Source organism: Rissa tridactyla, chromosome 19 (assembly GCF_028500815.1).
Source record: "Rissa tridactyla isolate bRisTri1 chromosome 19, bRisTri1.patW.cur.20221130, whole genome shotgun sequence".
Classification (NCBI taxonomy): domain Eukaryota; kingdom Metazoa; phylum Chordata; class Aves; order Charadriiformes; family Laridae; genus Rissa; species Rissa tridactyla.
Window position 1 is genome coordinate 7275675 of NC_071484.1, and position 26340 is coordinate 7302014.

General features: G+C 49.3%; 1 protein-coding gene across 2 annotated transcripts; it reads left to right on the top strand.

Moving 5' to 3' along the window:
• Nucleotides 1-182: 182 nt before the first annotated feature.
• On the top strand, nt 183-25811 carry KPNB1 (karyopherin subunit beta 1). Of its 2 annotated transcripts, XM_054224519.1 has the most exons (22): nt 183-267; nt 517-575; nt 3539-3721; nt 5211-5411; nt 7045-7197; nt 8317-8376; nt 8741-8830; nt 9256-9366; nt 10861-10962; nt 12912-13136; nt 13542-13733; nt 14996-15126; nt 16354-16501; nt 16807-16878; nt 19241-19385; nt 21033-21115; nt 21730-21837; nt 22096-22239; nt 22351-22456; nt 22804-22918; nt 23534-23695; nt 24386-25811. In XM_054224519.1, coding segments are annotated over exons 1-22 (2631 nt in total). In that variant the 5' UTR covers nt 183-227; the 3' UTR covers nt 24387-25811. The 2 variants fall into 2 exon arrangements, with proteins under 2 accessions (XP_054080494.1, XP_054080493.1); XM_054224518.1 differs by lacking the exon at nt 24386-25811 and having other exon boundaries at nt 23534-23699.
• Nucleotides 25812-26340: the final 529 nt, after the last annotated feature.

A 26340-nucleotide genomic window follows, 5' to 3' on the forward strand; every position in this document is an offset into this window, starting at 1 on the left:
TTCTCCTTCCGCCGCCCGCAGCAGCCGGAGCCGCCGCCGCCGCCCGCCGACCCCCCCCATCCCCTTCCCCGGGGCTTCCGCCAGGGATCCCCCCCCCCCTTCCCCTCCCCTCGGCCGCGTCCGCGGGGCAGGCCTCTTGTCTTCCCTCCCCCGGCCCGCCCCGCTTTCCCCCCCCCCCCCCCTTCCCCTCCCCGTCTCCCCGCCGCCGGAGCCGCCACGCCGCCGCCATGGAGCTCATCACCATCCTGGAGAAGACGGTCTCGCCGGGTAGGGCGCGGGCGGGCGGCATGGCGGCCTGAGGGAGGGAAGGAGGGCGGGTAGGCCCGGCGGGGCGGGGGCCGCGCACCCCTGGGGCGGCGGCGGCGGGAAGGGCGTGGGCGGCGGCGGGGGAGGCCGGCGGGGCCGTGGGGTGGAGGGCGAGGGGCGGCGGTGGCGGCCGGGCCCCCCGCGCTGCCGCTGACTGACGCCGGTTTCCCCCCTCCCGGCTTTCCCCCCTTCCCCCATCCCTTTCTGCAGACCGCTCCGAGCTCGAAGCGGCGCAGAAGTTCCTGGAGCAGGCGGCCATCGAAAACCTGGTGAGCGTGCGGGGGCGGCGGGGATGAACCGGGGGCGCCGGGGACGAACCGGGGCCGGTGGCGGGCGCTCCCTCCCCTCCCCCCCCACCCCCGCCCCGCCCGGCCGAACCGCCATGAGCGCAGCCTACCCTGCCCGCGCCCGGCCGCCGCGCCCGGCCAATAGCAGCGCGTCCTCCTCTCCCTTCAGCCAATAGGAGCGCGGCGCCGGGCGAAGGGCCCGCCCCGGCTGCGGGAGCGGCCGCGGGCCATGTGCGGCCGCGGCCATCGCTGCCCCGGGCGCCGCCCGGGCCCGGTCCGTTTCGCCGCCCCCCCGGCGGCCCGTTCCCTCCGCGGCGGCGGGGCGGGAGGGCCGGGGTGGCCCCCGAGCCCCGCCGGGGCCGGGAGGAGGGGGAGGGGAGGGGAGGGCAGGGGCCCCGCGGGTGCGCCCCTGGGGAGGGAGGGGAGCCCCGGCGGGCGGGAAGGTGGGCCCCGGGCTCTCCCTGTGACCTTCTGAAGAAAAAAAAGCCCCCAAAAACCTCAAAAAAAGGAGGAAAAGCCGCAGATTGCCCGTCTGGGCGGCGCGCTGGGAGGCTGGAGGAGGGTTTTTGCTTAGTCAAGGTGCGGGGCTGCGGCCCCGGCCCGGGGGAGGGGAAGGGTCCGCGGGCCCCGGCGCTGGGGGGGCCGGGCCGGGCGGCGTCACCGGCAAAACCGGCGTCACTCGCGATGTTTCAGCCGTTACACACACTGGTCCCCACGGGTGTCCACTGGGAAAGTCACAGAGTCTCTATTTCTCATGCTCCATTTAAGCGAAGCATCCCCCGGCATCAGCACCGAGGCAGCCTTCGCGCTAAAGGCGGCCGTTGGGTCAAAATTCTCCGATCTGCTGTTTGTGAAGCCTCCGGAACCCCCCCGTTAGGCCGCGGCCTCCTGGGCTGCGTTACGTGAAGTGATTCAGGGTGATGAACTGGAGCCACTCGCCATCCTGGGTTCAGGCTCTTAAAACAGCTGAGGGATGCGCCAGTTTTTTAAGGTTTTGTCAATTCTTGCTGCCTTGCGAGAGATGGATTGAGGCAGCGAGAAGAGGAGGCGCAGCTTATGCTGGGGGTAAAAATGGGTGCCCTGGTGTGCGGTGGGGACGTGGAACGGTCCGGCCTTGGAAGGGCAGGGGCTGAGGGGCTCCAGGTGGGCTGCGAGGGCTGTGGGTGGCTCAGCTTGGCAGGAGGGCGAGGATGGGGGGCTGGGGGCCGTTCCTGTCCCAGGACGGGGCGTGTGGGTGCCAGAGCCCTACCTGGGACAGGGAGAGGGACGGGGTTGGGGTCGGGATGGGACGGGGCAGGAGATACGGCGTCAAGGGAGAAGCACAGACCGAGCACCCGGAGCTGGAAGTGATCTCCCGGTTGGTTAACAGAGATGCACCCGCAGAGTGGATTGTTCTTCCCCATCCCCTCCTTCCCGGCGTTAATTTAGACCCTTTTCTGAGCTTCTCGTTGACACTTCGTAGGTGCGAGAGCTGAGGTCGCACACATCTGCGTTTGCTTGGAGTCTCAAGTCTGGAAGTCTTAATGTAACGCTCCTCATTTTTAGCTGGAATTATTCTTAAAGCTCCGTGAAAAGACAAATTTTTTTTTTTTTTGCTAACTTAACGAGTGAGAAATCCAACGGCGCTTTCTTCACCTTTGAATTTTAGTACAGCTTTCTTCTCAAAGGCGGCAGCAACGCTTTTATTTTGCCCTGTGAACTTTTGAATGGTTCTTTTAATAAAATCAGTATATAAAACACGAGCGATCTTGCTGGTTGGGAAGTGGTTTAGTGTGGCGTGTTTATAGGAGTTTTGTCTATTGCATGAAAATTTCAGGGTGTTTCTAATGGCTTACGCTCATGGGTTGTAGTTGTCCCACATTTTTGTTTCCAAATCCTGCAGTCTGAATGTGGAAGAGTAGCGGATAGCCCAACTCAAATTTTTTTGGAGAGCTGCGCTTGGCCGTTGGAAATGGGCAGTCCAGGACACCGGGCTTGTTCTGTATTTCTGTTGAACTTTTGAAAGTTAAGTTAGTTTTTAAAAATGGCTATTTTTGGTGACCTGAAATCTTTGTATGTATCCTATACAGAGATTATAGAAATGGATTACGTGTAACTGTATGTTAAATGTTTTCAGGAAAACCGTGTTCCTGCTTGGCGTGAAGCGGTTTTGGCCGTGGTGCAGCTGCTTCCACTATTTCCTAGAAAGGTTTTCTTGGTAGGCGAAGCGCTCCGTAGGGCCAGCGAAAGGAAAAAAGCTTCGCCGCTGAAACTTTAGCTGTATCTTGTACGCGGCGGAAGTCTCCGCAATGTAAAGCTGTCAGGCGAGGAAAGGATTTAAACGCGGAGGCATTTCTCACTAGCTCTCACCCAAAGCGAGTGGCACCGGTGTCAGGTATTTTTATCCACACCCACGCGCTTTTTGGGGGGGTGGGGGGTGATTGTCATGCGTGTCTGTGCACCTTTGAGTGCGGAGAAGCCAGGTTGTAATCTTACAAACCTATTTGTAATGCACCGGGGGAGCATCTGATTTCAGGTTTTAACAATCCCTGCGTTAGATTATAGTTCGGGTGTTTGCCTCCAAGCAAGGAAATAAGTAGCAGAGAGTTGCTCTTCGCCATGTTTGATATCCATCCAGAAAATACATATCTTGGCATGCGACCTGAGCGGTTTATTTAAAGGAATACTTAAAGCAGGCAGGAGCACGGAAGGTAACAGTCTCTCAAGTAAGCTGAAAAAAATCCAGCAAAGTCAATGCCTACTTCCGTCGCGTTCCAGGGGTTCTAATTAGGAGCTTAACGCCTGTAATCTCAGGATAGAGCCGCCGTCTTTGCGCAGTGGCGGCCCTTTGCTGGTGGCCTGGTGGAGAAGGAGCTTCAGCCGGTCGTGGTCTTGGGGTTTTTTTGGGGTGAATGGGGATTTTTTTTGCCCCCCGGGGTGGGTGCTAAGCCCTGCTCTCTCCCCAGCCGACCTTCCTGGTGGAACTCTCCAGAGTCTTGGCAAACCCCGGCAACAGCCAAGTTGCCCGTGTGGCGGCCGGCTTGCAGATCAAGAACTCCCTGACGTCCAAGGACCCTGACATCAAGGCCCAGTACCAACAGAGATGGCTCGCCATCGACGCCAACGCCCGCAGGGAAGTCAAGAACTACGTAAGTTTGGTGATTGTTGGTTCTCCGACTGTCGTTTTCTCGCGGGGGGTGATTTGCAATTAATATCGTGTCCGCTCTTTTCCACTTGAGAAGCTTTCTGTTGGCTGGCTGCTCCCTTTCATGAGACAAGCAACGTCTTCTGCACTTCCGTGGCTGCTTTGTTGCTCGTAGCATATTTAATCTGTAGAAATATTAGGGTAAAAACCCAAACAGGTATGAGGCTGCTGCTTTTAAATTCACACCTGTAAATACTCTTACAAGGAGCGTCTCAACAGTCTCATGCGCCCGGGGGAGCCAACGGGCACGGCTTCCCCGCTGGGCAATGGCAACTGCGTTGGTATTCGCTTTTTCTGACTCTTGAACAGCTTCCTCAACTGTCTTACAATCCACGTTAACATCTTTGAAGCACGCTCTGTCTCTGAACACACACGTCTACGTGAGGCCGAGCGAATTTTAAGAGTAGGATATGGTCAAAAATTTGCAAGTTCCAAATAGGAAATAATATTCTTAAACTTTCACGCAGGTGGGGTGAAAGTTTAAAGTGAAAAACTTTCACGCCTGGGGGACCCCTGTGCTCTTTGGTAGTTAAAGTTCAGGACTCGCAATGGCAGAACTGGTGGCTCAGTGTGTTTTTGGCTAATGGGAACAAAGGTGTGCTTGGCTCTACGCAGCATTTTGTAATTTATACAAATTGGCCATACGCTTTATGTAATGTTTTTGTGTTAATGGCATCCGTACGTAGCGCAATAAGGTTGGGTGAGTGATGATGAAACGACTTCAGTCTTTTATTACGTTGATAATAGCTAAAGGGGGACTTACACCGTTAACGGGAGCTGTCACATTATGTACTGACGCTTACAAAACCTGTTTAGTACTGTTTTCTGTCAGGCACCATTAGAAATGCAGTATTTATTAAGTGGATATATGGAAAATGAAGATGTATAACTGAGATGCTGAAACAAATGCACGCCCCTTCACTTTTTTAAGGAACAGTTACTGAAGGGTTCAAAAAAAATCATTCTTCTGATTAACTACAATTAAACGGAAAGAAAATTATTCAGCTCTATTCAGATTATCGTGGCATAAACAGTCCAGTGTTGGGGGGGGGGGGGAGCATTTTAAACCACAATTTGTTTAGTTTTTGCAATTTTGCTTTATAATACGAGCCGGGAGGAATTGTCGGGTGAGTCATTGTTGCGCGTTATGGCGCGTTGCATTGTGTATGGGATTTAAAGGATGTGGTGGCCGTACGCGTAATCACACAGCTGTATCTCGCTTCCTGAAAGGGGCAGCCATGGCCGAGTTCATTTCAGACTTTATTTGTCTGTGGTCGCGACCTCGTTTGCAGCGGGAGAAAGCAGAACGAGCAAACTGCTTTATTGGGAAAGGGGGGTGTTTGGAATAACGCCAAGCAAAGGCTTCGGGGACGAGCCAGCGCCCGTCTCTTTGGTCACGGACATCAAGCCGTCTCCTGCTGATCTCTCCCCAGGTTTTGCAGACGTTGGGTACGGAAACGTACCGGCCCAGCTCAGCCTCCCAGTGCGTGGCCGGCATCGCCTGCGCCGAGATCCCCATGAACCAGTGGCCCGAACTCATTCCCCAGTTGGTAACGAATGTTACAAACCAGCACAGTACGGAGCACATGAAAGAGTCGACGTTGGAGGCCATTGGATACATCTGTCAGGATATCGTGAGTATTTTAAGTCCTATTTTGAGTATATTTTCTAGTGTATTTTAGGTGCTGGTCCATCCTCTCCCCAGCACCTCTCCTCTTCCAGCCTTTTTCCCTTCTCACACCTCCGTACCAGGAGGCTGGGATGGTTCCTCGTGGCTGCCTCGTAACGCGTGTCCGGAGGGTGTCTCCGCTGACAGAGCAATGGGCAGCCAACGCGCCAGGGCGGTGTCCGAAGGGACTGACCCGCTTTCGCGGCACAAATCCAGGTCATCTTTTGTAAGGTGCAGGTTTAAGTCAGTCTGTGGCCGCGGCCCCACGGCGGTGAGGGGTTGCTGTTATAAAACTGCAGCCCAGCGTCCAGCGGTGTAAAGTGTTACAGGTGGGCGATGAGTGTTTGATTCCTTTCTGCGTTGGGGAAACCTGACGACTACCTTCATCTTGCAGGAGGAGTCCTTTTATTCTTCACAGAGGAATTTTTGATGCACGGGCAAAAACATTTAGCTCTTTGAGGCACCTTCCACAAAAAGTCTTACAGTTTTATCGGCGTAGTTTGCAGTATCGCGACGTGTTACATCAAGTATCTGATCTGAATTGCTCGCAAAACCCCGGTGCGCCGTCTGACCTACCGCCAAAAAGCAAAATTAGCGGCTGCTTTTTTGACGCCCCTGAATGCCCCAGAGAACGTGCGTGCGGCGTGTCGCTGGCGTATCGTAGCGAGGTGGAAAGAGAAATCCCTGTTTGGTGTTCTTCATCGGGCTGCAGGGGTTCGGTTTCACCGGGGCGGTCGGTTGCTTCATGGAGGATCGACGAAATAAGAGAGAATCCCCAGCTGTAAGGGGGGAGCGCTCCAGGTCCAGCCTTGTTTGTTGCAAGGCTTGGGCGCGTGTTCCTTGTTTCCTTGGGTAGGATCCTTGGCCTCTGGAATTGTGGATGCCCTGGTTTGCTCGTTGGGTATTTTGTAACCAAGATCCCTCTTAGAGTTTTGCAGTTCGTCAGTCGCATCGTGGCACCGTTTGTGACTGTAGTTTGGGAACATACTGCTGGATAAATTCCGATGTAACAATTAATACAGTTATTCGCGGACCTTGCGGTCTTAAATTTACCACGAAATAAAATTAGTCTTTAATGTATGTTCACACCATTATTCTTTAAGCCTTGAGTGCTTAACAGTTACCTGTCCTTGCTGCTGGTCCAGGCAATATATTTTTGCCCCGTATCTAAAAATGATGGGCAACTTCGCCAATAGAAGTATCAACCAGCAGCTGCTGGCGTAGACCTCTGCCCAGTGTATAAAGGAGCTGGAAATCAGTCGGTGTTTTTTTAACTTGATCATTGAAGGAAGTCAAGTAGTCTGAAGCTTGTTGGCCTGTTATTTGAAACCGTCAAGTTTATTTGGCATTTATGACTTGAATATCGGAGTATTTGTGCCCAGGTCAGTCTTCTCTCTCCTGCCCCAGAAGCTGTAATGACATAATGGTGTGCGAGTTCCTCGTACTTGCGTTCTGGTCCTTCCAGTGACCGAAGGGCTTCTTGGCCTTCATGTCTTAAAACTCCTGCTTGTAGATTTCAGCATCAAACTTTGAGGTTACTTTAAAATCTGGGGAAGGTTGGTTCGGTTGGCAAATAACTTTATCAACGCTTCTTTCAGGATCCGGAGCAACTTCAGGACAAATCCAATGAGATCCTGACAGCCATCATCCAGGGCATGAGAAAGGAAGAGCCCAGCAACAATGTGAAGCTAGCAGCTACGAATGCACTCCTGAACTCTTTGGAATTCACCAAAGCAAACTTTGACAAAGAGGTGAGCGGGTAACGCTTCTTGGCCTAAAATGCCGGGGCTGAATCCATGGTCTGTGATGAGAAATCATGCACCACGCTGAGTTTTGATGCACAATTCTGTTGCAGCTGAGACTTGGATTCATTCCTGTCAATCGGGTGTGTTCTTGTTGTAACGCAGAAATACTGTGGAAATCTTCAGAGATTCATCAATGGAAAGGAAGCATCATTGACTTTTTTTTTTTTTTGGATAAATTTGAACTGACCTTAGACTTTAGCCTATTAGATGCCCTGCTTCCTAATCAAACTCTACCCTGTAACGCTGCTGTAAGAGTACAAGCTTGGATCAGCACTTTCTTTCAAGTGGCGTGGCAGCAATCCAGGTTTAACTTCGCCTCTGAAAATTGTTGGGGGAGGAAGGGCCTGTAAGAGCCTTCAGAACAGGGGCCTCCGAGTGAGAGTCTCTTCAGAACAGACACATCTATTGATTTTTTTTTTTATTATTTTTTTTTTCCTTTTCCTTCTTGGATTAAATCTACCATCTAGGTCTCTACTAGGGAGAGTATGGGGAAGATGGAATTAATATTGAACCTTCAGCTTAGAAGGTCTTTTAATGAAAGCTTTCCCTAGTCCACTTATTGAGTGGGTGTTGGTGGGGCGGGAGGTGCGTGACCCCTTCAGACCCTCTTTCTGTTGGGCCTCGGTGCTGTAAATAGCCTGGGAACCAATCTGTTCCTTCCCGCTGAAATGCAGGAATATCCGGGTACCGCCCCTCAAGAAATTTATGTCCTGACTGAATTTTTAGGGTTTTTGAAGTAATTGCTGAAGTAGTTCAGCAAACAGTAGGATTTCTTTTTTTTTTTTTTTTCTTAAAGAAAAGCTTATCTTTAGTTCTGCTGTATCTTTCTATTTTGGACAGCCTGTTAAGCGCTTCTTAAAATGGAAGCCTGGGATTCCTGTTTTGGGGAAGAAATGATTTAAGACGCTGCAGCAAATAGTAACCTGTGCTATTCCTTGATCTTTAGAAGTGCTTCGTGAGCGATTGTACCAGTCCGCACTCAAAACGCAGCCTCCCTAGGAAGGCTTGCAAAGACTTTCATGCTGTTGTAATACAGTTCTAATGTTCTTTTATTTCTTCTTCTAGTCTGAAAGGCACTTTATTATGCAAGTAGTCTGTGAAGCAACGCAGTGTCCAGATACAAGGGTGAGTGAAAGTGATGCAAGGGTGGGGTGAAAACGAGTGTCCGGATTTGTCACTGCGCCTTTCTAGGGGTGCTGGCTGGGACCTCTAGTATCGAAAAACAGTTGAAAAGTGTTACATGAAATAAACTGTAGTCTTTTAAATGGTTGGTGCACATGTAAACACTCAGACAAAATGAGTTCTATACTTAAAGTTAGAAGTAGTAAACTACGAGGAGGATTTAAGTCACTGTGCAAGACCTTACTACGTATGGAGTAAACTAAATCAGCAGCAAGGCTGGGTTCTTCATCTGTGGGAGGCTACAACTGTGCTTGGTCTTCAAAGCCCTTGAAAGGTCACACCTTTGATGCGCTTTCTACTCTGACAGGTACGAGTGGCTGCCTTACAGAATTTGGTGAAGATAATGTCCCTTTATTATCAGTATATGGAGACATACATGGGTCCTGCGCTTTTTGCTGTGAGTACTGTCGTTTCTCATATGTACCCGTCCAATCTGCCTCTGCTCCTTCGTCTTACTCCTTCGTCTTAATCCAAGAGGAAAAGTTTTCCTATATTCCTGATTTCTTTTTTTGGCCGTGACGGCATGCTGTGAGTCCCTCTTTCCTGGCAAAATCCGTAAAACCGGCATTGGGTGTTTCAGACCCGAGACTCTGAAAGTCGGGAGGGTGCAGGTGACTCACTCTGCAGTCCGGCCGAGGTGCTGAGAGCTGAGAAACTCCTAAATGCGGAGATTGTCTTCAAGAACAGTAGCTCTAATGTGGCATCCGATTTCAGACAAACTTGAATCTCGTACCAGTTGGCCAAAAGTGGGGGAACATTTTTCAGGAGAAATAACTTGCTAAAACGTCCTTCTTCCCCCTCCTTTCCTTCCCGTTTCTAAAGATAACTATTGAAGCAATGAAAAGTGACATAGACGAGGTGGCTCTGCAGGGAATAGAGTTCTGGTCAAACGTCTGCGATGAGGAGATGGACCTGGCTATCGAGGCGTCTGAGGTGAGCTGGCAAATGACCGCTGAAAAGCGGCGAATGCCTGTGGTAGTGTTTGGGAATGCTGAAATCCTGGTTTTGAACTGCGTCTGGAAGTCCTCCTCTTCTCCTGAGTGGAATGTGGGAGGAGAGCCCGTCTGAGCCCCTTGTTGCAGCGGTTGTGTGTCCGTGATGAGGTGTCGTGAACCGCTCCGATGCGACGTGATGCGTGTGTGTGACGTGTTCTGCGCGCTGCGGACGCCAGCGCGGCGTTGTGGTACCCAGCGTAGCCGTCAGCTGCCAGCCTGGGCAGCGGGGGCTCTCACCCAGGGCGCAGCTACCATTCGTTTCTTCTGCCTGTAGCTACGGTCGCACAGGGGCCACCGTTTGAAATTGCCTGTAGTACCTCTTTGGGTTATTTTCCAGGCTCCGTAGCCTAACGTGAAGATTAGATTAAGGTGAACTGCCTTTTTAAGTGAGCAAAATGGTTATAATGCCAGCCGGGCTGGGGAGTGAAACTGCTTGAGATAAAGATTCTCTGACAGGTTTGACGAGAACACGCTGTGACGTACAGGCGCTGGTTTTCTGCAAATGGTACGTGACAGCTACCTGATTCCTTTTTAGCATTCCAAAGTCAACTCGAGCGACTCCTGTAAGGTTAACCGAAATGCGCATTAAGCACGTATACTAGGCACAGGGTAATACCAGAAGATGCTCAGCATCATAAAGATCTCTGAGCTATCGCTTCGCTAAGATGGCATCTTGAATTATTGAGGTATACGTACCACACTGGAGGGAGAGCGTTTCTTGAATTACTTCTTGTCCTGATAACGCCGACATGTAGCATTTCTGGGGTCTGTTACGGGCGTGAGGGACTTGGTCCCAGCCCAGTGCGCAAAATGATTGATCACGTTCTATATAATGCATTATTTATGAGTTAAGTATAAAATTATGGGATGAAATAAAAGTAATCATTATCCCTCACAACGGATGGGGCTGGAGATGAATTTGGGGTATTGTTCTGCATGCAGATGCTGTTTGCATAAATTAGCCGTGGAGATCAATAACAGCTTAAACTTTGAAGGGCTCCAGATGAATCATATCCATCTTTAAAAGTAGCTAAATATACATTTATGTTGAATGCCCAAAAAAGCGAGGATAGCAAGGATAAAAGGACAGTCGGCAGCACGTAGGTTTGGTTTATATGCTGAAGACCTTTTGCTGCTTCTGCTTGGGGTCACTTGTTAATTATACATCATAACTGCAAACTGAAAATATTTATTTATGTTTGTACCGTGGGAGGAGGGGCTCTACACGCGTGTGGAATGGCAGATTGAACTCCCGTGTTGAATATTTAACTGGGATGGTTGCAGGGTGTCCTTGAGGTTCCTGTGTGTTGTGGTAACTTAAAGTTTGTGCTGGGAAGGAGAGGAAAGAGAGAATTTGTATCTGCTGGAGCTCGTAATTCAGACCTCATGCCTGTGTAGCCACTGAGAATCATTTTGTAACCTTTTTTTCTAGGCAGCAGAGCAAGGAAGGCCTCCGGAGCACACTAGCAAATTTTATGCCAAGGGAGCGCTACAGTATTTGGTCCCAATTCTAACACAAACGTTAACAAAACAGGTGAGTTGCAAAATCCCTGCTGCGTGTCAGAAAACACGCGCCGTGTCTACTTCCAAGTTCTGGGACGGTGATGCTGCTGTTCCCTGGAGGAGCAAATTGTCACGGGGGGTCGTTGCTCCCTTCTGTAGGTGACTTCTTGACGTGCTCGGTCCCGAAGGTGTTTTAGGTCACCTCGGGTAGTTTTTAGCGGTTTTGTGCAGCTGTAGTGGCAGTCCTTGGTCTGTGATGAGACATCATGCACCACTCTGACCGAATGATGCATCGGTTTTTAGGGCTGAGACTGTGAGACTGCACGCAGTGTCATTTTTTAATGATGAATTCTGTTAGCACATGCTTGTATTTATGGTTTCTGAAGAGGTTTGATACTTATCTGCATTCCTAACGAAATGTCTGTGAAATTAAACCCAGTATGTCATCTCTACGTCGTTAGAGATCCAATTTCTGGAATTCTGAGCTTTACTTTTTGAACTGTGAAGTCCATGTTTATTTGGTCCTTATTAAGCACTTCACAGAGACTTGTTTGGACTGTGTTTCACAGTCTAATCAAAATTAATGGAATCACTTCCTGCAGCAGGTCTAATTATAAAATAAAACTGTTAATTAAGCCATACAGGACGGAGTTCATTTGGCTTACTGCAATGAACTGGGAAAATGCTTGGTGCTCTTAGCGAATCCAGGGAATTGTTTCCCTGTTTGTTGTGTATCGCTGTCCGCTTGGATGCGGAGAGTTAAATTGCAGGAGGTTCAAAAGTGCTGGTTAAAACAGAGAAGAGACTCACGGGTACACAGCTTCAAAGGAATTTGGTAAGTGGCCGAGCTAACAGTCGGGGGGAAGAAGCTATTTAACTGGTGCAGGGGGGCCACTCTGCGAGGCGATGGCATGGATCAAAGGAACAAAATCTCAACGTAGATGAGAGAGAAGCGGTTTGGAAGATGTATGAGGCTAATGCAGGTGCGTCAGTAAAGAGCTAACAGCCTTAAACCAGGATGGAAAGGTGCAGATGATGCAAGTAGCTTCTCTGCCGGAGATGTATCTGGTGCTTCCAGAACTGAATTAATGTGAACATCATGAGGTTCAACAAGGCCAAGCGCAGGGTCCTGCACCTGGGTTGGGACAAGCCCTGGTATCAGCACAGGCTGGGGATGGAGGGGTGGAGAGCAGCCCTGCTGGGAAGGGCTTGGGGGTGCTGGGGGGTGAAAAGCTGGCCATGGGCCAGCAACGTGCGCTGGCAGCCCAGAAACCCCCTGCATCTTGGCTGCATCCCCAGCGGCGTGGGCAGCGGCGGCAGCGGGGCGATTCTGCCCCACTCTGGGGAGACCCCCCTGCAGTGCTGCCTCCAGCTCTGGGGACATCAGAAGGACACGGAGCTGTTGGAGCGGGGCCGGAGGAGGCCCCGGAGATGCTGGGAGGGCTGGAGCCCCTCTGCTGTGGGGACAGGCTGAGAGAGCTGGGGGGGGTTCAGCCTGGAGAAGAGAAGGCTCCGGGGAGACCTTCCAGCCCCTTCCAGTCCCTAAAGGGGCTCCAGGAAAGCTGGGAAGGGACGTTTACAAGGGCATGTAGCGACAGGGCGAGGCGTAGTGGCTTCAAACTGGAAGAGGGACATTTCGGTTGGATATCAGGAAGAAATTTTTCCCTCTGAGGGCAGTGAGCCCCTGGCCCAGGTTGCCCAGAGAAGCTGTGGCTGCCCCATCCCTGGAGGGGTTCAAGGCCAGGTTGGACGGGGCTTGGAGCAACCTGGGCTGGTGGGAGGTGTCCCTGCCCAGGGCAGGGGGTGGCACTGGGTGGCCTTTAGAGGTCCTTTCCCACCCAAACCATTCTATGAGTTCCTAAATACAACACCTGGTAACAAGATGACGTTACTTGCAGTAGATCCATCGGGATGCCGTGGCCTGTGAGCAGTAAGGGGTGTTTTCCCCCAGACTGACCAGAGGTGCTGTTCTCCTCCTAGGATGAAAACGATGATGATGACGACTGGAACCCCTGCAAAGCAGCTGGAGTCTGCCTCATGCTCCTGGCGACCTGCTGTGAAGATGACATTGTTCCTCATGTGCTGCCCTTTATTAAAGAACACATTAAAAATCCAGATTGGCGATACAGAGATGCAGCTGTGATGGCTTTTGGGTGCATTTTGGAAGGACCAGAGCCTAACCAGCTCAAACCACTAGTCATACAGGTAAGATTTGTTGTGTTTTCTTGGAGGCTTGTAGAGCAAAAACTTTCTAAATTATTTGGAGGAGGACACCTGCTTTGCACATTGCTCTTAATCTGAGGAAGAGCAAAAGGGTGCCACGTTTTAATCGTGTTTTAGAGAGATTTGGTTACACAGCTCTAAATCACAGGGACTGTGCAGGACTTCAGAGTACCTGACTCCAGATGCCTCAGTTCTCAAGTCTTACTCCTTGGAAAGAACTTTATGAATCTTAAAATATCAGAATAGTGGCCTAACTGGATCTAGCCTGTCCTGTCCTCCCCGATCTATTGGTAGCTCAAAGGGAATACATTGAAATGCGGTGGCAAATTCGTATTTCCGTATATTGCTCGCGATCACATCCTTACCCCGACTGCACTCGTGTTCTAGGCAATGCCAACTTTAATAGAACTAATGAAGGACCCCAGTGTTGTGGTTCGAGACACAACTGCTTGGACCGTGGGCAGGATCTGCGAGATGCTTCCTGAAGCTGCCATCAATGACATTTACCTCGCTCCGCTGCTGCAGTGTCTGATGGAGGGCCTGAGCGCCGAGCCCAGAGTGGCCTCCAACGTCTGCTGGGTAAGGCGGTCCCTTTGCTGTTGGCCCTACGATAACTTTTATCAACGAGGGGAAGGCAGCTCATATTCATATATATGAATACACACACGTTTATATATGTACACACACATATATATACTCACACACTTAAATGGATTTCGGAGATGACTCACGGCGTGGTCATCCAGCACACGGAGCCGTTGTTACCCGTTATCTCAGGTCTGTTTTGTGATTCTGCTAGGAAAGAATAAATAAAGGGAGAAATGGATTTTAAGGCGAAAAATGCTCACGTTCACTGAGTGTAGAAGTTGCCTTCAGTTTGAAAATGCTATGGAAACTGTCCTTGATAACAGATGTGATAGCTGGGATTTAGCTTTGTTCGTGGGTGCAGCTGGATTGCCTCCTTAATCTTAAGGGAGAGACAAGACACCTTGTTTCCCGTTACCTGGACCTGCGTCTGCAGTGGCTCCAGGACTAAATTGAGGAGCGTGAAATTTTTTTTTTTTTTTTCACTTGCAGAGCTGCGGTCCCATGGGTTGGTTTGCTGACTCTAGTTGCATCATCGTCTTGATGCATGTCTACTACCGAGTAGCATATCTGATCTTTCACTGTAGAGAGGATGTGTCCCTCACTGCCTTTTAAGAGAGCTGCTCAATAGGAGCTGAGCTAGAGATGAGTATTTGCGTGTCAAAACAAGTTTTAGAAATGACAGAATTCATTCTCTTCGTATTCCAGAGGTTTGAAGACTTCTAGTCAGCACGCGAGCTTTTCCCCGATCCGTTGATCCTGGCAAAAGTCCATGTAGCTGGGGCTTTTGTCTTCTGAAGATGATGACTACTATATGTTTTTTAGATTGAAATAAAAATCAGGAGGCTTTCAACTCTTCTGATCTGTCTCTCGGAGCAGTTACGGTTGCTCTGCAGTTGGGAATCTGAGCAGTCCTCTACCTGATCTCAGCCCGGATTTTACCTTGTGGTGGTGATGATGATGATGGGTAGTGGGTAGAACCCGTTAATGCCCTGCGAGGTTCAAGCAATCTGCCTTTTATTCAGTTTGGTTCTTGCCAGCTGCCAGTCGTGCAGACGTTTGACTGCAGACAGCGTGGCTGCCGTGGGTATTAATGTCACGGTTCAAGTCTTTTAAACTTTCACCACTGTGCACCAAAGTTTAGTGCAGCAAACAGTTAGCTGTTCGTGAAGGGAGCCGTTAATCCTGCCACGGGGGGGAGGTTCTGGGAGGGGTGAACTCACCTGAATAATAGAAATGGTTGCTCTGTGTTCCAGGCCTTCTCTAGTCTTGCTGAAGCTGCCTATGAAGCTGCAGATGTAGCTGATGATCAGGAAGAACCAGCAACGTACTGCTTATCCTCTTCATTTGAGCTAATAGTTCAGAAACTTCTGGAGACCGCAGATAGGTAACGCTAAACCGGAGGGCTTGAGCTCTACAGAGATGCTTTTTTAATTACTTCAAGCTGTTGGTCCTTTCTCTTGCAGTTTAGATCTGAATGATGTTTTATCAGAACCAGGCTTTTTTTTGGTGTCAGGTGGAATACAGAATGCCAATTCCCAGGAAGAAAGCTATTGACACAGAATAATTTCCTCAGTATTTTGTCTGCATCTGCTTTTAGTAAATCTGGGGTTTCCTCCAAGAGTGCCTCTTCCATATTTTACTGTGAAGTCTCCGAGGACAGCTTAAGACTGTGCGTGGCTTTGTACAGTAGTCATAAGACTCCTCAAGGTTGGCTACAAGGCCACTGAATAATCAGGATCGCAGCAGGACACAATTAGAAATCCGTGTGTATTGTACGGTTCCTTTTACTGTGATTGTTTTCTGCCGTGGTTGTTGCCGTAGCGTTACAGCCGTTTACGGTGGCACCAGGTACTCCCAGAAGAGCCGAGGACCTAGTTAGGCTGGATCCTGTCCTTTTCCCAAACAAGTTGAAGTATAAACAGACGAGGCAAAATATTTTTCTCGGTTCCGCAGATGCGAAAATAAGGGTAATGCTGAAGTCATGTTCTGCCTTGAAGGTCGCATAAATCTTGACAGCTGAGAGTTCAATCCTTGGATCAGTTCAATCGTCAGTTGAAGCCTTTTGCTGCAGGACGACTTCTTCTTAACTGCTGTCCCTGTCCGAACAGTTCAAAGTCTAAACTCTACCTGTCTAATTTACATCCAGCCAGAAGCGTAGTGTCTAGCTCAAGGCTCTGAAGCCATCAGTCATCTTAGCGTAGATCTCGCCTGTCTTTATTTCAAATTTAACTCGCAGGGATGGTTGAGAGGGAGTAATGTATGCCGCTCACCTCCCGAGACCATCCCTTCCCAGGCAGGATAACGACACGCTGGAAGATGTGGGTTTGAGGCTTTTTCTGCTCCTGTGCTTGCTGCCGTTGACTGAAGATATTGGAAGTCATTATTAATAGCGAATGGGGGGAAAAAAAAAATACGTTCCAAAAATGGCTTCACAAATTTCACTTACTTTCAAGTCTTGGAATACAGGAATGCAAGTGCTTCTGCTTGTCACAACACTAAAATTTAGCTGTTACTGATTTACTAAAAAAAAAAAAAAAAAAAAAAAAAAAAAAGTCTTGTTTCTAAGCAAGCCCGAGCGCCGGGAGCTGCAAATACATTCCTTCTGTTCCAGGCCTGATGGACACCAGAATAACTTGAGGAGTTCTGCGTATGAATCCCTGATGGAAATAGTGAAAAACAGTGCCAAGGACTGTTACCCTGCTGTCCAAAAGACAACTCTGGTCATCATGGAGCGACTGCAGCAAGTGCTGCAGATGGAGGTAGGTAAACCCGAGTTTTAAACCCCCGTTAAAAGAAGGGGTTTAAGGAAACTTCAGGAGTTGTGGTGTCGCAGTTGTGCTGCGGCTTCACCTGCTGTAGAAAGATGAGTTTTGTTGCTGACTGCGTATATTGTGGTAGAACGTGTTTTCATTTTTTTATAAATAAGTAGATACATGAAGCTTTCTCTTGCCTTAAATTAGAAGAAACAAATATTTAAAACTTAATCTCTGCAACTCCGAGGGCTGTCAAAATCCGCTGGGCTGCGGTGCGACCGTCTCACATCTGGGGTTTTGCTCTTTTTCAGTCTCACATCCAGAGCACCTCCGACAGAATCCAGTTCAACGATCTTCAGTCTCTTCTTTGTGCTACTCTACAGGTGGGTTCCCGCCTCCTGTGTTTGTGGTTATGGGAAAAGGGTGGTTTTAGAGGCATTTCTGTGCCCCCGAGGATGCGGGCTTGGTCCTGTTGGTGAGATCGGAGTGAGGGAATAGGATCTTGTGTCCCAGCTGACACGTGGGAGGTGATGGCAAGGTTCAGAAGGCTTCGGTGGAGTACGACTGATAAAATTTAGGGCAATGCGAATACAGAAACGCTGCATGTGGCACGTCTAAGATTGTATGTTCTTTCAGATCGGCTCTTATGCTGGCTACAGGCTGAACAATCGCTTTGGTTGGCACAGACAAAAAAACTCCATAACGGCTTTAATTCGTTCATCTGCCTCTTGTGGTTGGTGTTCTTATTTAAAATGGCACTAATTAAAATGCACTGAGTGTCCTCGAAATTAAACATCTGGTAATGAACAGCCCGTGTGACTTGGAGTACTAGCGCATTTCAGTTCCTTGCTTACTCCTACAAAGTCTGCTGAAAACAGCCACTTTTGGTTTGTGGTTTTTTTTTTTTTTCCCTTCCCCCAAAAAACCCTGTCAGGAGACTGATGAGACCATCCTCTGAAATCGGTGGCGTTTGATACTGCAGCTCTGCCGTCCGCGCTGCGGGCAGGGTGGTGCGGCGCCGTCGTGCCGAGCTTAATAACAGTTACAAGGCACTGCTTTAAAACTATAATAGACGTAGATTCGGCGTCGACGCCGCTCCACGCAGCTCGGAGGAGAAAGGAACGTTCCCTTCTGGAGGTGTAATCTGAAATAAAAGCGGAGCGGAGTGTCTGCCTCCGCTTGGGTTTATGGCTCTGTTGGGAGGTCTTCCCTGTTCCCTGCAGTTTGTTTCTTCCATGCCCAGGACGAGGGACCCTGTTCCTCGCCCACACGTAACGGCCGGTTCTATCAGTTTTAGCTTCCCGTTCACCTCTTGCGCGAGGTGAGGAGATCTCCTGGGTGTTGTCTCCAGGTTGTTCTGAGAAATCGTTAACTTCCATCCTTCTTGTTCAAAGCCCATAGCATCAGCCATTGCTTGCGCTCACCGGTTTTTAGGGTAATTTCTCAAATAACGGGCAGATGGGAATAATCTGTCCTTACGGTGGGCTGTAATGGGGAGGCTTCAGTATCTAGAAACTGCTTTTGGCACAGGGTGATCCCTGATCTCTTTCAGGACGCCTCTGCCCATGGGAAGGGTAGTACAGGTGGAATTAAACTGCTAGGTTTAATTTGTAAACGTGTGTTTCTTCATTATTGCAAAAATCTGACCCTTAAGAATTTACAGCAGTTGCAGCAGATGCTTGAGTACCGCCAAGGAGAAATCAGCAGGGAGGCTTTTTTCAGCGTTGCGCAGTCAAATGTACTATTTTGTTACATAGCTTTTCTCTTTGATGGAAATACAATTACGAACATCGAAGAGAAGAAAAACATTTGTTAGTATTTAAAAGGAACGAGAAAATCAAGACCAATTATTTATACAGGCAAAGTCAATCTCTTTGCAGTGACTCAGTGTGAGGAGTCAGACTTGAAATAATTCTTTTCCTCTGCAGGTCGAGGAATCAGTCTTTGCCTTTTCGTAGGAAATGCAAATTTATTTTAAATAAGGATAGGTCAGCGCTGTGTTCTGTAGTTCGCGTGCTGAAAGGGACGGCGCAGGAGGAGCGGGGCGTAGGTGAAGGTCAGGTATTTACCCGGGCGGTCTCCGCGGCCCTTCGCTGGGTAACACGGAGCACGCGTGTCCTCACCGACCTCTTCTGCTCCGTCCAGAAACCAGGTTGGCTTTTCAAACACCCCGTGTGCTGAACACGTTCCTGTAAATGTATTTCGCATCGGTTGTATGTTAATTTGTTCTCAGTTCCTCTTGGGCGGGAGCGGTTCGCCTGCAGTTAGCAGGGAGGGTGCGTTTATGTCGCAGTTTAACAACCAGCGTTTCTGAAGTTTAATTCTGTGGTTTAGAAGCAAAGCTTACATGCAGCCCATACTCGGCAGTAAGAGGTTGTGGTCACGTTGCTGTGATGGAAAAGGGCTGCTTTTTTTTTTTTTTTTTTTTTGATAGGGCCAAATTTGGGGCTGGTCACATTTAACGCCAGCTTAGAAATGGAAAGCTGTGAGAATGGCCTATGCAGCAGGAAAGGTAAATTCAGCTTGTTCTGTAGCTGGAAAATTGAATGCAGCTCAGATGAATGGGACTTTGCGCTTGCACTGACAAAGCATATTTTTGCAGCAGCAGAGTTCAAACAGCAGCTTCCTTTTCAGCAGCCCGAAGCGGTCACGAGCGCTGGGAGCTAGCGCAGGGGGCGTAAAGGCGCGACCCAGCCTCGTGTAGACGGAAGCAATTCCAATCTCTTCTTCCTTTCCCCTACCCAGAACGTCCTCCGGAAGGTCCAGCACCAGGATGCTTTGCAGATCTCCGACGTGGTGATGGCGTCTCTGCTGAGAATGTTCCAGAGCACGGCGGGCTCGGGGGGCGTGCAGGAGGACGCCCTGATGGCGGTCAGCACCCTGGTAGAAGGTCAGTGTTGCGGGGCAGGGCGAGGCGGTGTTTTGGGGGAAGGCGGAGCTGGGTCAGAGCTGGTTTGCTTCCTTCTCTCTTTGACTACATGGCAAAAAACACGATGAGTTCCTGGTTTTGCTTGAGGTATGGTTTTGACCACACATCTCACCACATCGATCTGTGAAGCTGAGCCTGGCTGGTTACACTGAGACTGTTTCGTGAATGAATGGTTTGTTTTCCGTTAATAACGTAGCTACAATGCAAATTCCGCCAGAAGAAAAACCAAAACAACCCAGCGCTGCTTTGTGCAGTGCCCGGCGCAATGGGAACCTGGTCCCTTCACGCCACAGGACACGTTGATCGTTGCCTTAATGGTTCATACTTGCCGCTGCCTGTGACCTGTGGTGGTTTTGTGGAGTCCTGTCAGCAGCGGATTTACAGTCAATGTTCTTCTTTAAAAGAAATCACGGTGGCAAAGATCGGCCTTCGAGTGCAAGTAAAATCCAGTTTGGGTTGTGGTATTCCAGGCAGCTTGAGTTTCGTGGTTCAGGTTTAGCAGGTCGTGGCTGTGGCATCATCCGGAGCTGTAGGAACACACTCCATTGTCAAATGTCGCGTATGAGTGTGAAAGTTGAGGTGCTGCTAAAGGTCTACGTGTAACCTCACTGCCTACCCCCCTGCCTTATCCCCAGGGTTTGGAAATGGGTCTGCCGGGGATCGGCTCGTAAGGAGGCTCGTTTGAGTCTTCCCTTTTTCCTGAGGGTGTTATCCTGGCAGGGGACAGGGTCTGAGCAGGGGACAGGACCTGTTTCTAGTAGAAGTACGTGCCTGATCGCTCTGAGAACACGGGACACCTCGTAAGAGCAGCAGAGTTAGTTGTGGGGGTTTAGAGTAGCCCCTTCCCGCAGTAGTGTGTTGTGGGGAGCGGGTCTTTGGCGGGTGTCCCTCGGGCTGCTCTTGGGAATGTTTAGTGGGATTGCCCGAGGAAGCTGGGAAGCGAATGAGAAGGTTGAGTGGGATGACTGCAAGCTACCCAGCAAGTAAAAATGAAAATGCGTATCCTCTTGGGACCAAAGAGCTTTTCGCTTTTGGATAGGTGGGTCTGCGCGCGCAGTCTTAGTAAAGCAAGGGGCTTGGGGAAGGCAGGAGTCGGCAGAGAAGAGCAGAAGTATTTCGCTTCAAATACTGCTTAAATATAAACGTACTGAAGAGTGCCCTGCTCGGACCGCAGGGCTCTGAAGAGGTGGAGCAACTGTTTCCGAAAGGGAGATGTTACGGCTGTTACGGCGGTAAAGCGATGTGAAAAGGCGTAGAGTTTTCAGCTGATGCAAAGCAGCGTAACGGTGCCGAACCCTGTCTGAAGCCACGTCCCTCTGCTGGGTCTGCTCGCTCTGGCCGATCTCAACATCCTTCCTGAGCGTGGGAGGGGGGTGTCTGTCTTCAAAGGCCTCCAAGGAATTGAGCTCTTTCAAATCTCAGTTTAGTCCAGATGGACACGTTTCGCTGATGCTCAGGTTTTGTGTAAGAATTGATTTGTTGTGCTTCTCTGGAACATACAAGTGCTGCTTTTGGGTGGAATATAATGGTGGGTTTCTGTTTTGTTGAACTCCCGCAAATACCTCGTTGGTTGGGATTTTTTTTCTGACTAGAATATTTTTCGTACAGTCTTAGGTGGAGAGTTTCTGAAGTACATGGATGCCTTCAAACCGTTCCTCGGCATTGGACTGAAGAACTACGCTGAGTACCAGGTAGAGGTCAAACCAGGCAGCCCTGTGTTCACAATCCCTAAATTCTCACCTGCCCGCAGATGCCGAGTTCAGCAGCTGTGAAATACCTGTGTGTAAAATACCACAGCTCCTGGGGGAGAAACCAAAGTTGGAGCCCCATGGACTTTTCTCTAATTACTGGCTGGGCGTGTAAACTTAGACTCGTCTGTTTAATTCAGCAGAAGGCCTTCGTTGACACGACGCCTGTGTTTTCACAGAGGCTGTGCATTAGTTGGCCTGGATGAGGAAAAAGGTTGCCACTTCCATGAGAAGGTCAAGTCACGGCACTTGCCGTGGGGTGGGTGTCGAGACCACCCGGCTGCTGAGTTCGGCGGCGTTGGTTCAGACCAAGTATCTGTCAGGTTGTTGGCGTCTGGATCTCCTGCCCTTCCCCTTGGGGAGGAAGCTCCGCGCTGTGCAGCTTTGTGATATAAATGGCTATGGAAGCAGGGACTCATCAGCTGCTATATGAGGGTCGTTATTCTTGGTGGTTTAATGGCTGCAGACTCTCACCACTACTTAGTGCTTTAATAAGCTGTAAGAGTGTGGAAGACTGACTCACCGGGTGGGTGTCTTCCTCGCTGTTCTATTTGCAGGTTTGTCTGGCTGCAGTGGGCCTGGTTGGTGACTTATGCAGAGCCCTGCAATCCAACATCTTGCCTTTTTGCGATGAGGTTATGCAGCTGCTCTTGGAGAACTTGGGGGTGAGTGTTTACCTTCTCATTAGCCAGTTAGTAACAGTTGGCTTGCACACTGAGAAGAAAGTGGGAGGTGGGAGAAGCAGAAGTGTTAGGCATGCTCTGAAGATCTCGTGTTTGACAACTATCTTGCTTACTATTTGAATGGAATCCAAACTTATTGGGGGTAAGGATTTACATTTCGAGTAAATGTCTTCATTTATTAGCTCCTCCCCCCTTAAAAAGAGGAGCAACTGAATGTAACGGTGCTGAAATCTCTTCCAGAATGAGAACGTTCATAGGTCTGTGAAGCCTCAGATTCTCTCGGTGTTTGGCGATATCGCCCTTGCCATTGGAGGAGAATTTAAGAAGTACCTAGACGTCGTACTGAATACCCTCCAGCAGGCTTCCCAAGCGCAGGTGGATAAGGTAAGCCAGTGGCGCACGCTCTGGTTCCTTCGTTAAAGTCATAAACGAGTAAGAGCTGTGCACACAGCATCAGGGACGGCGCTGAAGCCTGCCTTCCTCTTGCCTTTCCAGTCCGACTACGACATGGTGGATTACCTGAACGAGCTGAGGGAGGGCTGCCTGGAAGCTTACACTGGCATCATCCAGGGATTGAAGGGAGACCAGGAGAACGTGCACCGTGAGTACTGTCCCACCGCGCTGTTCCTGTGCCTGATATGACAAAGGGAGATAGGAAGAACTGCGCTTGGACAAGCTGTTTCACGGTTGTTGTCACGTCCATGGGCATATCCTTGTTCATTCCCGGCTGCGTGGGAGTGAGCGCTCGGCTGCCATGAGCAGGGAACGGATTTAGAGCCCTTCGCTACGGTTCCTCTTCCTCTGGCAGTTTCTCCCCTCTCTATCTCAGAGAGCTGTTCTGGGGCCGGATTCTGGCTGTTTGGGGGCGTACTGGAATCCCTTTTCAAGGACCGACTGTTACAGGTGAACTGTGTTTCACCCTGCGCTGATAAAGCTGTTTTCTTCCAGCGGATGTGATGCTGGTGCAGCCCAGGGTAGAGTTTATTCTGTCTTACATCGACCACATTGCCGGAGACGAGGATCACACCGACGGCGTGGTGGCGTGTGCGGCTGGACTGATAGGGTAAGCAGCCCGCTCCGCTCTCGACTGACGGCTCGTTAGATAGAGAGAAATCTTTGTACAACAGCCTTAATGTTTGAAGCTGCGTTTTTGTGGCTGTCTGAAGTATTTAACGTCAGTTCTGGGTTTTTGCAGTCGGGCGCTGGGTGTTTAACCCAAGGTGTTGAGGTGGTTACGCGGGTGAGGCCCTTTAACTGACGGGGTGAAAACCAGGAGGTAGGAGTGAAAGTTGGGGGGGGTGGGGGTGGGGGTGGTGACAGAAATTCCAGATTTAGGATTTTTCGAGGATGACCTGGGCTTAAAACCAAAACACCCTCAGTTCCCTGGGTGCGGAGGACCTCGGGTCAGGGTGTTTTAATCTTTTCTGTTGCGTTTAGGGAGAGCCGATGGGAACATCAGGGAGATCAGTCTTTGGACAGGAGATTGAATGTCTCCAGTTAGTCACAATTTCAGAAAACTGTTCAGCTCTCCTCCCGCTGAAATTAGTGACCATATGCAGCGTTTTAAAAAGGACGTTAGCTGTGAGTCAGATTTCTTTTCGCTAGCGAGAGCGGATCAGAGTGGGGCTGGCACATCTGTTTGTGGCACTCAGCCCCGAAGCCTCTCTTTCTTCTTCAGGGATTTGTGTACAGCGTTTGGAAAAGACGTACTGAAATTAGTAGAAGCTAGACCCATGATACATGAACTGCTAACTGAAGGAAGAAGATCCAAGACGAACAAAACAAAAACCCTCGCTACCTGGGCGACTAAAGAACTGAGAAAACTGAAGAATCAAGCTTGGTAAGGGATTACGCCCACCTCCTTTTCATGTTGCATAATTAGGAAATTGGCTGAACTCCTGAGTCGGAACGAGACGCTTCACAAAAGCCTTGTTCTCTAGAAGGTTGTTTCTCGTTTATTTTTTCTGTAAACAAGCCCCGTCTGTGGTCTGCTACAGCAGAACAAACACAAACCGAGGGGCGCGGTGAACTGCCTGGCTCTCGCGAGGCCAGCTGCAGACCTGGGGGCTTCTCGCGTTGTGAAATGTGTCGCCTTTGCTCATCGGGGGCCGTCCTGCGCCCCTCCAGACGCAGCGTAACTGGAGCCCGTTGACTCCTCAGCCCTGCCTGGAGTTCGAGGAGCGTCTGGGGGATGCTCCGAGTCACAGTTTGGTGTTGGGGGTCCTGCGAGGAGCAGGGAGTTGGACTTGATGGTCCTTATGGGTCCCTTCCAACCTGAAATGCTCTCCGAATCCGTGGTTCCACTGAAGCCCCTTTAAAAGGAGCAGGTTGTAGAGAGGAGGGTGATGGTGTATCTGCGCTTGGGAGAGTAAGGCTGTTACAGCTCTGTCGCCCGCCTCGAGAAGTTCCTTAGTCTCCCTGTTATTTCTCTTGTCCTCATTTTTTTCCACTTAGTGCTAGTTTTATCTCACAAATATGGGGTTTTGTGGTGTTGGGGTGGTTTTTCTGATGGCCCCTTTTTTGCTTGCAGATCTGTTACCATTGGGATGACACCTGAGACCCCCACTGGAAATCTCCAATCTTTTGAAAAAACCTGGAAGCGAGGAGTGTGCACGGATGCTGAATGTTTGGGAATGAGAGGATGAGTGAGTGAGGCTTGAAACACACCACATTGAAAATCCCGCCGCAGCCCCAGCAGCAGCGCTGTTAACGAGCTGAGCACTGATTGCGGAGAAAAAAACCTGGCATCGGGAAGAGGGGAACGACCGATTTTTTTTTTTTTTTTTTTTTTTTTTTTTTTTTCTGTCCGAGTAACGAGCGAGTCTCTTAATTCCGACAGACCAGGACTGGCTTCTCTGTCGTGGCCGGCGCAGAAGGGGAGAAGGGCCGGTTTGGAGGAGAGGAAACTGGGATCAGCTGTGGTGCTCCTTGAGGTTTGGCTGCTGGAGGGGGACGGAGCCGAGGTCTCCAGCCGCCCGCTGTCACCTTTGCCGCACGGTGCTGTCGGTGCACGGGATGAAAGGAAAAAGGGGTGAAGGATTTTCAGTCTAGGAGTGAGTGTGTGTGAATGAGGCGGTATCCACATTCTCAACTTCAAGTCATTGCAGTTTATCTTTTCCCGAGAAAAAAGCAAAAAAAAAAAAAAAAAAAAAAAAAAACCACAAAAAAAAAAAGGGTTAGCTGTTGCATTTCATAAACTAACCGAAGTTCAGTCTACTGATGCAGCGTAAGAGATGTACAAAAGAAAAGAGGGGAAAAAAAAGAAAAAAGAAAAAAAAAAAAGAAAAAAAGAAAAAGGAAAGTCGCTCTTTAGGGCTTTTTGTTTTAGGGAAACACTGACGAATGTTCAGAGCTCCCGTTCTGAGTGACGCTTTTCATGATCTTGTTTCATCAAAGCGCCTTTCCTTCCTTAATATTGTTCAACTGTGAATGTAGAAATGGGGGAAAAAAAACAAAAAACAAAACTCTTGCATTAGAGGGAATAGAAATAAATTGTCAAACAAGATTTCAGGCTTAAAAAAGAAAAAAAAAAAAAAGAGGCAAAAATACAAACGTTAAGTGCTCCGAATTGGCCGTGAGAACGCAAAGGGAAAGATCTCTCCTGACTTGTACTGTAGCAGCCCGAACACCCACAAAAATTGTGCCAAAGAGTTGAAAAACAAAATAAAACTTCAGGTAATATTTTGGATTGCAAAATGAGGATAAATTCAATGTTCAAACAAAATCTGATAAAATGCCATTTGGAAACTGCTTGGCCTTTTGTGCTCTTTATTTGATCAAATTTAATGTGGTATTGGTCTCTTGCTGCACTTCAAAAACAAAAAAAAAAGGAAAAAAGAAATTTATATAAAATATATATATACTGACTTGAGCTTACACAAGACGGCACTTGTAAAAGGTTATATTTTTCCACTGCAGTTGAAGATTAATAAAATGGTGTCAAACATTCCCCAATACTTCCTTTTTGTATTCTTGGTCTTTCCAGTAAAAGGGGAACCCATTTGATGATTATTACTATCATTATATTTTTTTCCACTAGAGTGGTAGCAGTCTGATGGGCAACTCGGAAGCGAATCGGCTGTTTACTGCTTCCCCGCGCACGCAACCTCTTATTTTCACATGAAGGATCAGAATCTCTCGTTTCCTCTTAAAACGAGACTTTTGCTTTTGAGGAACGGTCCCTCGCTTATCCTGGGTTGTCAGCAATAAGCCAAGAGAAAAACCGGAGGAGGTGCCGGGGCTTTGAGACTATTTTTCATTTCATTTTTATTAATGCAGCTGTTGATGTTACCGGCGTTGGAATCTGCGGTTTAACATGGGCATTTTTCAAAGCTGCTCGTGGGAGGGAGAGTAGAAAATATTAGCCAGTATTTTTTTCTTTTTTTTTTCCTTCTTTTTTTTTTTTTTCTTTTTTTTCTGCGAAGCAGGCGAGGATCTGCTTTACCCCCCAGTTTCCTTTTCCCGGTCTGATCCTAGGATCCATTA

Coding starts and splice junctions, on each gene's coding strand:
- KPNB1 (XM_054224518.1), top strand. CDS start 228: ATGGAGCTCATCACCATCCTGGAGAAGACGGTCTCGCCGG. Junction 9,367..10,860: donor TGGCTATCGAGGCGTCTGAG/GTGAGCTGGCAA, acceptor CTTTTTTTCTAG/GCAGCAGAGCAAGGAAGGCC. Junction 16,502..16,806: donor AGCAAGTGCTGCAGATGGAG/GTAGGTAAACCC, acceptor GCTCTTTTTCAG/TCTCACATCCAGAGCACCTC.